The 11,540-nt window shown below is 31.8% G+C and overlaps 1 protein-coding gene across 1 annotated transcript; it reads left to right on the top strand.

Annotated features, from left to right (window-relative positions):
• Nucleotides 1-1,756: 1,756 nt before the first annotated feature.
• LOC111014891 (phosphomevalonate kinase, peroxisomal) lies at nucleotides 1,757-8,165 on the top strand. Its single transcript, XM_022289755.2, has 11 exons — nucleotides 1,757-1,948; nucleotides 2,033-2,093; nucleotides 2,763-2,913; nucleotides 3,455-3,552; nucleotides 3,688-3,797; nucleotides 3,879-3,931; nucleotides 4,391-4,771; nucleotides 5,709-5,810; nucleotides 6,409-6,636; nucleotides 6,873-6,995; nucleotides 7,790-8,165. Exons 2-11 carry the CDS (start codon nucleotides 2,086-2,088, stop codon nucleotides 8,039-8,041), a joined length of 1,506 nt encoding a protein of 501 aa, XP_022145447.1. The 5' UTR covers nucleotides 1,757-1,948; nucleotides 2,033-2,085; the 3' UTR covers nucleotides 8,042-8,165.
• Nucleotides 8,166-11,540: the final 3,375 nt, after the last annotated feature.

An 11,540-nucleotide genomic window follows, 5' to 3' on the forward strand; every position in this document is an offset into this window, starting at 1 on the left:
GAGACGAATAATTACAAAACTTTAAATTTTAATTATTAATTATAATTAAAAATAACTCATTACTTTTTTTAATTAATTTATAGAAATAAAGGGACAGAATTTTACGTATTCTAATTCTTTATATTCTAATTCTTTATATTCTAATTTTTCGCAATAAAAATAACTAATAATTAACACTTCACATCTATTTTGATGATTCTTAAAAAAACCCCTAAAACTTTAACTCTTTCATTTCATAAGTGGTGTGAAAATTTGGATAAAAAATTTGAAAAAATCAGTTAAGGGATAATTGGGATATTATTTTCAAAATCAAGTATAACATTGTCAAAAAAATCTTACAAATCCCTACTTTTATATAGATTTAGATAGTTTATAGATTATATTATTATTATTATTATTATTACAATTGCAAAAATAGAGAAATATTTCGGATCAAAGGGCAATATTATTATAAAATGAGGGGAGTTGTCTACCAATTTTTCAAATTTATAAATAAATTCAAGACAAACAAACATTTAAGCAATCAACACAAAAATCTTCTCAAAACGAGCATAGTTCAACGGTAATTGACATATATTCCTAACTAAGAAGTTGTTATCGAGCTTCTACTCCAAACTTTGACTTCTGTAGTTGGTCGGTTTTATTGGACTAAGAACCCTAGAGCAAAACAACTCGGGTAATCAGTTGTAGGCAAAAACTCGAGCCCACTTTGAGCCCAAGTTATGAATCTATTGGACATGCTTTATTGTTTTGTTTTTTATTTTTAGATTTTTTTAACTTTTAAATTAAAAGTTGTGTATTAAACGTATAGGTAAGTCCTTGAAACAATTTTTTTTAGATGAACAATTTAAATGTTATGTATAACACCCTTTCAATTAACGATGGACTTTTCACGTAATAGAATTAATTAGAAATAAAAGGCTAATGATACATTTATGAGTGATTTTAGTATGGTTAAAATCACTTTTATTATTGTAAAATAATCATTTTTCTTTAAAATGATGATGTTTGACAAAGCACATAAATTTGATATTAGGAAAATCTAAAACTTGAGTACTGACGTCTCATGAATTATAGCAGCTTTATTCCTCTTGCGTCTGTAAGAGTGAATTCTCTCTAGCTCCTTATTTATACATTTTCTTCTTATATCATCTATTAATAATTGAATTTTATTATCAAATATAATCTCTCCATTAATAAGTTTCCACACCCACCTTTAAATCAATTTATACTCAAAGAGGTCGGACTCCAACTTCAATTGCTAGAGTTATCCCTTCATAATTCAAAGTCCAGACCCTCTAAGATTCATAGTTCTTTTAGCGGCCATCAAAACTTCTTCACTCACATCACGATTGATTATCCAAAGCTTGTAATTGGTACATCTGGAGGCACCCACTTTATTCCACTTGACCTATAAAACTATAGCAAATACTTATGGCTTGTTTAGCTCAACTCCTCAATCGTCCTACAAAATAAAGAGGTAAATTCAATGTAAATATATTGTAATAAGCGGGTAGTTGGACTCGATTCTAGTACCCATTAACCAACTAAATCCTTGTCATAATTCATAAATTATTGTCAAACATGTTTATCTTAAAATGAAAGTAATTTTGATATTAACAAGTATGATTTTAACCATTTAAGTATAATATAAAGAAGTGAATATTCAAAGTCGACTTTTTAATTAGGCAGGCGTTTCAACTTATAATTTAACTATTTTTTTTTAAATTCACCAATAATACAATGTTAGCGTGAAAAACGTTGGCGGTTGAGCGCGCGCGAAGAGCAAATGGCGTGAAAAACATGGAGGAGGGAAAAAGAGAGAGATGTTGACTGTGAACTCCACGGAGCTTTCAAAATCAACGAATCTTAAACTGTGAAATTCTTGCACTGAGTTTATGTAGTCTCACATCAACATCAATATCTGTGGTTCCATCTCTATATCCGCGTAAGAATTTGATCGATTGTTCTAATTTGTCGCCAATTTGAGCTTCATTTATCGGTTTCTGAATCTATTTTAATCTCCCTTCAGATCGCACTGCCTGGTCACACGTTGATTCGGAAGTTGATCGGGGAATAGTAGCGATGGCCGTGTGAGTTCGATTGTTTATTTATTTGAATCGAAATATTTTCTTTAGCTGTCGTTATCTGTCAATTTGGAGCATTTCTGGAAGGATCAATCGAAGTTTCATCACTGCTACTCTTTGGTCCATATCTGGTAGAAACTCAATATATGTTTGTGTTTTCAGATTAAGTCCCATTGCTTAAGAAGTTTCAGTTTAGTATGGTACATTCGAACATCTTCCAAATTATATCATTTCTGTTGATGGATGTTAAATGTGGCTAATAGTTAGCTTACTTAGCATAATACGTAGTGAGTCAACAAACTTTTGATGATAAATTAGGTCATCTAAGAATCTAAGAAAGGATAATATTGAACTCTTCTGAAGTTCTAAGAAGTTGGACTTTTCCATCTTAGGTGGTTTAATTATTCTCCTAGAGTTTTTCGGACTCACCGAATATCATGTCACTTATACTCGTATTTAACATCTACTAATAGTAAGGGTATAATTGAAAAATGTTAGTGTATACCGGACTAAATTGAAGCTTTTTTAAATAGAGGAACTAAAATGAAAAAAATACTCTAAACATATGTAGTGACGTGAAGAGTGTCAATTCGGTTTGTCACTGTTGTTGCACCAAATTTAGATATCTCTAGACATATGACTGTGAAGTCAATTCTAAATTTAATGCTTCTACAGAGTTGCTTCAGCTCCTGGGAAAGTACTATTGACGGGAGGATACCTGATTTTGGAGAGACCAAATGCTGGTTTGGTACTCAGTACAAATGCTCGGTTTTATGCAATTGTGAAACCACTTCACGAGCATGCTGAGCCAGAAAGTGGGGGTGGGGTATGTAACCTATCATGATTCTGCAAGTGTTAATAGTTTGGGTCATAACAATTTTATATCTTTTTTTTTCAGTTTTTGAAATTTAAGTTTACAAACACTAATGTCACCATTGTATTTCTTTGCATTGTTATCTACTTTTCAAAATCTAAGCCAATTTTGAAAAACAGTAGGTTTTAGAAACTTATTTTTGTTTTTGAAATTTGGCTAGGAATTTGGATGTGCATGATGGAATGGTGACATAAATATGCACAAATATCAAAGTAATTGAGAGGAAGTATGTGTAATTTTAAGAACAGAAAACACTTGACGAAAATGTTATCAATTGGGACATTAACAAGTTGTTTAAATTCTGCTGTTTATACGTCCGAAGTGACTTGTGCTATGATTATTTGTTTACTGATAGGGCATTATTTTCCTTCTAAAACTGCTTTTAGAGACTCGAGTTTTGTACTCTTTCCCCTAAAATAATTGTTTTGATTACTGTCATGCTGAGTACCATTCGTATCGCAATACATTTCAACAATCTTTTTTCTTTTCTCAGGAATGGGTAGATGTGAAATTGACCTCACCCCAGCTCTCTCGAGAAAGTCTATATAGATTGTCGCTAGAGAACTTTACGGTTCAGTGTGTCTCCTCAAGGTAAGTCATTTTTACCTCTATGATGTATGCAAACTTATTTTTATTCAAGAAGTAAATTTGAGTTTTCACTGTATATTAGATTTTCTATACGACCAATTAGGTTAATACAGGTACTGTGACTGTCCATAATTTCAGTGAGTCGAGGAATCCTTTTGTAGAACATGCAGTACAATACTCCTTAGCTGCTACACATGGAATATTTGATAATAACAAGAAAGATTCACTGCACAGATTGCTACTGCAAGGTAAAATCAGTATGATTTTCTTCTCAGTCGTCTACAACCATTAATGCTACAAGCTAAATTTCCAACGGGTTAGTTTTGCAGGTCTGGATATCACAATTTTAGGTTGCAATGATTTCTACTCTTATCGGAATCAGGTGCTTGATATGTTTCGAAATCCATCAACGATTCATTCTTATTTCTGAACATCTATTCTACAATACAACACAAATATCTCTTTTTGTTTGCGACTCTATTCGCTTTATAAGGAGTGTAAAGAAAAATACTTAGTTGTTTACTTATCAGTACCCATCTTTTGCTGACTGCATCAAATTTTTTACTAATAGAGAAATACGGAGAGACATTTTTTTCTGTTTTTAAAAAAGTAAACGACTGTCAAATTTTTATTGGTAGTTAGCATGAAGATAGATGCTAACTGGTAAGTACCTAAGTATTATTTTGGTAGAAATATTTGTTTAGAACCGAGGAAACACTATCTCATAAAGTCAGTGAATACCTTGTTTTTCCTAAATAACAATTAATTATTTCCTTCAAAATGTGTTTCTAGGACATTGAGGTTCCATTTTTGATGTTAATGAGCTGTTACCATTTCATAGATTGAAGCACGTGGACTTCCTTTGACACCAGAATCACTGATTTCTTTTCCACCATTTGCATCAATTAGCTTCAATGCTGAAGAATCAAATAGTGAAAATTGCAAGCCCGAAGTTGCAAAAACAGGATTGGGATCATCTGCTGCCATGACAACTTCTGTTGTTGCTGCTCTACTTAATTATTTTGGTGTCGTAAATCTTTCCTCATCAAAAGGTCAAGACAAGGAAAATAAAATTAAGGATCTTGATATGGTGCATGTAATAGCCCAAACTGCTCACTGCATTGCACAGGGGAAAGTTGGAAGTGGATTTGATGTCAGTTCTGCAGTCTATGGTAGCCAACGTTATGTTCGTTTTTCACCTGATGTGCTAGCTCCCGCTCAGGTATATAGCCATCTGCTACTCATTATTTAGCTCTCATTTCTCCGTTTCTTTACAATCTATATTCTGAGTGGCTAGTCACCGTCTGCTTACAGACTGCACCATCAAACCGAAACACTCAAATCGCATTTTATTATTCATGCACCAATACTTTTTCCATTTCACAAAATTCTGCATACTCCTTTTCCTAAGTTCTTAACACTTGAAATTTGCTTGCAAGGTGCTTTACATTAACCATCAGTAGCTGTGCTATTTTAGTGGCAGCATGGCTGATTTATGTTTTAAATGGAATGAAGTTAGAGCTTTTTTCATCTGACCTTTTCACTTGTTTTTATCTGGGCATGGAGTTGACGGTGACATGATTGTCATACCTTTTCCTTTGATATTGAAATTCAACTCTTTTGGCTATATATTATTCAGTATTTGTTGATAACTTTGATCGTTTTTAAACAATATGATATTCCTCCTGTAGTGCTCGAAGGGACTAATCTTAATATCCAGTACCTGTCTGTGTACAATGTTGAAATGTTGCTTTTTCTTTCACGCTGAAGGTTGAGTTTGTGAAAAAATTTTCCAAGGGTAAAAAATGCTTTTCACTAATTAAAAACAATTTTCAAAATTCTTAATTAGATAATCGATGATTTTGAAAATTAAAAAACACTTCAAAGAAGCTTTTAGAAAAATACTTAATTAGTTTCTTTCGAGAGTGCTCATAAAAGAAGTGCTTAACTTAAAAAAAAAAAACACTTTTCTCAAAATCCATCCCAAACTCACTGTAAGTTTCGGTGGAGAATATCTCATCATAAGGTCCTCTTATCTTGAAGTAGGCCTTGGTGCAAATTCTGAATTTCGATTACAAATTTTCTGCTTTTGAGAATTCCAAAGACCTTGAATGTCTTCCTGAACTTGTATTGTCTTTTATTCATTTTTATTATTTCAGGCGGCAGTTAAAGGACCACTAGAAGAAGTCATCGTCAATATCTTAAAAGGAAACTGGGACCATGAGAGGACTGAGTTTTCCTTGCCTCCATTAATGAATCTTGTGAGAAAGTTTGGTATTTCCCCCTTGTATTTATTTAAATAACTATTTAGATATTTACCAATATTTCCTAAATATTTAGGTGTATTTTATGGCTTCTAGTGCTAGGTTCTTTCTTTATGTGGCACAGTTTACTCTAAAGATCTTTTGTGGATATAGTATCTTTACATATATTCACTTCAAAATGAAACTTTTCTATATCAAAGCAGCTTCGTTCTCAGGTTATGTAGTATGAAAATAAATAACCCCATCTGACAACCATTTCGTTTTTTGTTTTTTGTTTTTAAAAATTATGTTTGATTTTTACCATTTCTTTGGTATGTTTTTCACCTTCCTTAAAAACATATTTCAATTATTATCCAAATTTAGAAAACAAAACCAAGATTTTAAAAACAACTTTTTTTAGTTTTCAAAATTTAGCATAGATTTTGAAAATATTTTTAAAAATTAAATATTAAGATAAATAAGCATATAGGTGGAAGTAGTGTTTCTAAGTTTAATTTTTAAAAACAGAACACAAAAAATCAAATAGTTATCAGACGGTCTACTTTATTCAATCACTGAGACTATCTTTCTTCAATGTTCTTGTTTTTTTTGTCAGTTATTAGGGGAGCCAGGAGCAGGAGGGTCATCCACACCATCTATGGTAGGTGCCGTTAAAAAGTGGCAAAAGTCTGACCCTCAGAAATCTCAAGAAACATGGAATAAGTTGTCCGAAGCGAATCTTGATCTTGAAAACCAACTAAACTTACTAAGAAAGCTTGCAGCAGAACACTGGGATGTGTACAAATGCATTATAAGCAAATGCAGCACACTTAGATCAAAGAAGGTACTTCCCGAGCTCAACTAAGACATGTTTGGAAGTGATTTTGTCACACTTGCCATTGTCTAAACTCACTCATATTATTGTCAAACATTACTACTTTAAGACGGGGTGATTTTGACAATGATATACTGTAATTTAAAAAAATGGCTAAAGTGATATTTTTGTCCCTGTGTGATGGTTTACTACATTTTATCCATCTTTATGTTAATTGACCTTAAATTGTTACAAATTGGTATTAGTGGATGGAACAAGCCACTGAACCAAGCCAACAAACCATTGTTAAAGCATTGTTGGGAGCAAGAGATGCTATGCTCGAGATACGAAGTAATATGCGGCAAATGGGCGAAGCTGCAGGTGTTCCAGTAAGTCCTTTTTTTCTTTATTTTATCTCCAAAGCGACAAATAGGAAAGTGTGTGTTTAGCTAGCTAAGTCCCTCTTTTTGTACTAAAAAAAAAAAGTAACTCCCTTTTTTTCTTTATTTTATTTTATTAAGTGATTGTTTCTTATAAAATAAAATATAATAGTGTAACTAAGTGTGTGTTTTGGGATGATTTTTAAATGAAAATACTCTTTTTATAAAGTTTTTTTTTAATTACTAATTTAGTGCAGGTTTAGTATAATTTCCTAGGTAATTTTAGATGACTAAAAGTACTTTTTGAAAAAGCTACATATTTAGTAGTAAATTTAAAAAAGAAACATTGTAAAAGATTGGTTTAAAAATACTTTTTGAAGAAACAGTTGAGAGATAATTATTCAAAAAGTGACTTCCAAGCGATCGACACCCTTGTAGTTTAAACACTCGAGAGATGATTGTTAAGAAAATGCTTAGACTGGAAGGTATGAAACTCATGCAAAGAGTGATTCGTTACAGTTATGATAGTATATATATTGTTGGAACAATTACATTAATAGTTATCTTTATGCTCAAATCTATGTTCATAGTTGCATTTTAAGTGGTAGTTAGGGGTACGACAGCTACAATTTATGATGAAAGTAGAAATAGTAGTGAAAGTGAAAGTTCTAATAAGAACTAGCACGAATGAGAACCGAAAATTCTAATTATCTAGATGGAACATTTTGGGCTGAACAGTACAAAATTTAGAGTACTGAGTTCTGTTGTTGGATATAATATATATTATATATATATATATGCAGATTGAACCAAAGTCCCAAAGTGAGGTTTTGGATGCAACCATGGAATTGGAAGGAGTGTTGTTGGGTGGAGTTCCAGGAGCAGGTGGGTTTGATGCTGTATTTGCTATTACATTGGGTGATTCTTGTAGCAGCCATGTGATCAACTCATGGACTTCACTCAATGTTCTTCCCCTCCTACTTAAAGAAGATCCCGATGGAGTTGCTCTACAAACTGCTGATCCTAGAACTAACAATATTGCATCTTCTGTTTAATACCATATTTTGTGCTGTGTTTGGTAGAAAATGGATTGAGGTTTGATGATTTTAAACTGTTCTATCTTTTTCGGGTTTAAATTTGGAGAAAATATACTAGTGAAGTTATGAGTTTAGTTCTGAACTTTCAGGATTATGTTTATTGGTGCTGGTACCTTGAAAGGTTTTTAATAGATTTCTAAGTTCTCGTTTGGTGACCATTTCGTTTTTGGTTTTCTGTTTTTAAAAGTTAAGCTTAGGCTTAGAAACATTACTTTCATCTATGTGTTCCTTACCTATAGTCTTCATAAACATCTTCAAAATCTATACCAAATTTTGAAGAAAAAAATATATAGTTTTCAAAAATTTGTTTTTGTTTTGAAATTTGGCCAAGAATTCAAATATGTTTTCAAAAAATGTGAAAAACTTACAAAAATAGGCATAATTTTTAAAAACTGAAAATTAAACATGAAAGGGTTATTGAACTTCTATTTTTTTCAAGTTATCTTTGTTTAGTCTGCGTGTTCTAAAAATGTTCTAATAGGCACATAAATTTTCAATTTTTGTGTCAAATAGGTGGTAGATTTTTGCCATTAACTCTCTCCAATGAAAACTTATAACATCAAATGTTTGAAGCTACAAATTTAACCTGTCACGTAATCTTCAAATAACATAATCATCATGTCATGTACCTTTCCACCCGTGAAACTAGCGGTAGAGAGCTATTATATCATAAGATTGAAAGTCCTCAGGTTGATAAAAACAAAATTTAATATGTATGCTAGATAGACATACTTGAAAGTTCCGAAATCTGTTATAAACTTTTTATAGTACATAGGCTAAATACGTGCAACCTTAAAACGTATAAAGATCCAACTTGTAATTTAACCAACTGTATTTCCAACTATATCTCACAAAATAACATGATATGAATAACTAGAAATTAGAAAATGTAAAAAAAAAATATATTAGCACTTCTAATTTGTTTATTGCCTAACAAAATAACAGGATACGGATAATTAGAAATTAGAAAATGAAAAAAAAAAAATCAGCACTTCTAAGTTGTTTATTGCCTAAAATGAGACAAAAAGAAGAAAGAGACAAAGTATAAATGCGATTCTATTGTTGTCTCATATTTATTATTTCTACTTTTAACCAAATATTTATTTCATTTTTAGTATTTAGTTATTATATTAAATTTTGGAGAGAGAGAGTAGAAGAAAATGGGAATAAAAAACTCATAAAGTTGGTAAGTTGTAACCCAAACAAACCCAATAATGCTACCTGACCCTCACCTGCCTCTTAACTCCCCACTCCCTCATCCTTTCCTTTTTGTTTTAGTCTTTTTTTTATTCGGTTAAAGTTGATTTTAGTCCAGTCAACTTTAAAAATAACTATTTTAGTACATGGTTCACGTAAGTTCATATACTTTCAAACGATTGTTTTGATTTTTTACTTCTAAAAGTTACTATTTTTAAAAAAAATATTGACCATCTACCTAGGAATGGATTCAAACCACAACAGACGCCTATAAAAAATTTAATATCTTATGAGTTTCTTTGACAACCAAATGTAACAGAGATAAGTGGTGTCTCATAAAATTAGTCGAGGTGTGCACAAACTGATTCGAACACTCATGGTTATGAAAAAAAAAGTGACTATTTTAGTCACTATTTGTCAAACTTTGACACCTATACTCGAACTAAATTTAGTGTCATGTTTAAATTATGGTTAAAAAATGAGATAGAAATTAGATGAAAGAAAAAAATCACATTTTTTTTTAATACAGTATATGGAAATAGAGATTTGAAGTAAAAGTGATGACTTTTTAAATGTATTAAAAGACCTGAAAAGTTAAAAATACTTTAACAAAACAATACAAAAGCAAAAAGTATATAACAGCCAAATGATAGCTAAAAAAGAAAAAAAAAAGGATATTTTAACCATTTTATTTTTACTGATTCTCTCTTTCTCTCTGTCTTCGATTCACCTCGGTAGTTGTGGGTCCTTCTCCATACTTAATTACTGCCTTCCACGTGGTCATCATTAAGATCCCCTCGCTGTGGGCCCTCACCCACCATTAGTATTTATTCTCCATCCATTTTAAGATTTCAATTCAAATGTAAGACTTTAATTGAAAGTTCAAATCTACCTTTTTTGAAAAATAAATTTTAGTTGGGTTACAATTAAATTGACGGTTTTTTATAGGCTACTCTTCGACTAAAAGACTGTGAGTTCGAGTATCTATCTGCATGTATTGTTGAACTAAAAAGAAAGTGAAGGTCAGATTCGAACCTCTAATTTCCAAAAAGGTTATTAGAGTCTAATTAAATGAGAGGTGGAGGATTGAACCTCCGATCTTTAAGGAATGAACATGATGTCTTCACTGTTGAGTTAAGTTCAAGTTTGCTACTTTTTTTTAATAGGACAAAACAAAACTCAATTCATTGAATAAAAGCTACCTCGTGGACTACAAAATAAACAAACTCTTCACTGGCTACACAAGTGACCCAATTTGGAGACTGAGAGGAACTTCCATTTGTTATACGCACACATCCACGACTAATCTATGTGCTAAGACATCCTCTCGACATGTAGGAAAGACACTCGAATTCCCGATGTCCAAAATTTGGGTATTATCATTTCTAGTTGAGGTGTGTATTTCAATGTCAACGATTTCCTCATAGCGTTTATTAGAGTATAATGTACCACTTAGTATTGGTCTCATAATACAGTGGTTATAGGCTTAGTTATATCAGTTTTATTTATATTATTCTTGTAACAGTTTGCTCACGGTCTATTTATATGACATCTTCCATTAATGAAGATTTTTATTGAGACATTGTTTACATTTCAATCTTAATAGCATCAATAAGATCCCCTTATCGTTCCAGCAAATACACTCGACGTCTATCCAGGAATTCGAACTTTTATAGGCAGCATCAATATTCATTTTCATCAAACCCGCTCAAGTTTGCTACTTAAATTGTCATTATTCTTTATATTTTTCTATTTTCCTCCTAATTCATCTACTAAAATTATAAAATTTTAAAATATAAGAATCGAAACTAACCAAAGTTGAGAATACAACATATCAAAGTTGAAACTACACTATCAAAATAATATTTTAAGAAAAAAAAAGCGCTATTTATTGAAATAAAAAATTTGTGAAATAAAGGTTGAAAGGTCATAAATGAAGAATGGTTGGAAATTACACTTATGGTGGTGTTGGACTCTTCTTCTAATTTAACGACGCCGTTACCGTCAAAATCGAGATGATTGCCCACGCTCTCCGAAGCACTTGGAAACAGCAATTCCACACTACAAATATCTTGGTCGTGCACATTTAACGCCACGCGCTCGGTTGGCGCGTGGACTAAGAGATTCCGGGGAACCGTCTGTCCAAGTAATCAGTTTCTATCACGAACTCAATAGATTATAATCGAAGCCAAAACCTTACTTATGGAGAGACCAAACAGAATTGTGGGACCCACCCCATCCACGCTTGTCAAAATTATCT

Source organism: Momordica charantia (assembly GCF_013281855.1).
Source record: "Momordica charantia cultivar OHB3-1 chromosome 10 unlocalized genomic scaffold, Mcharantia_2.0 BLBB01000010.1, whole genome shotgun sequence".
In the NCBI taxonomy this organism is placed as follows: Eukaryota; Viridiplantae; Streptophyta; class Magnoliopsida; order Cucurbitales; family Cucurbitaceae; genus Momordica; species Momordica charantia.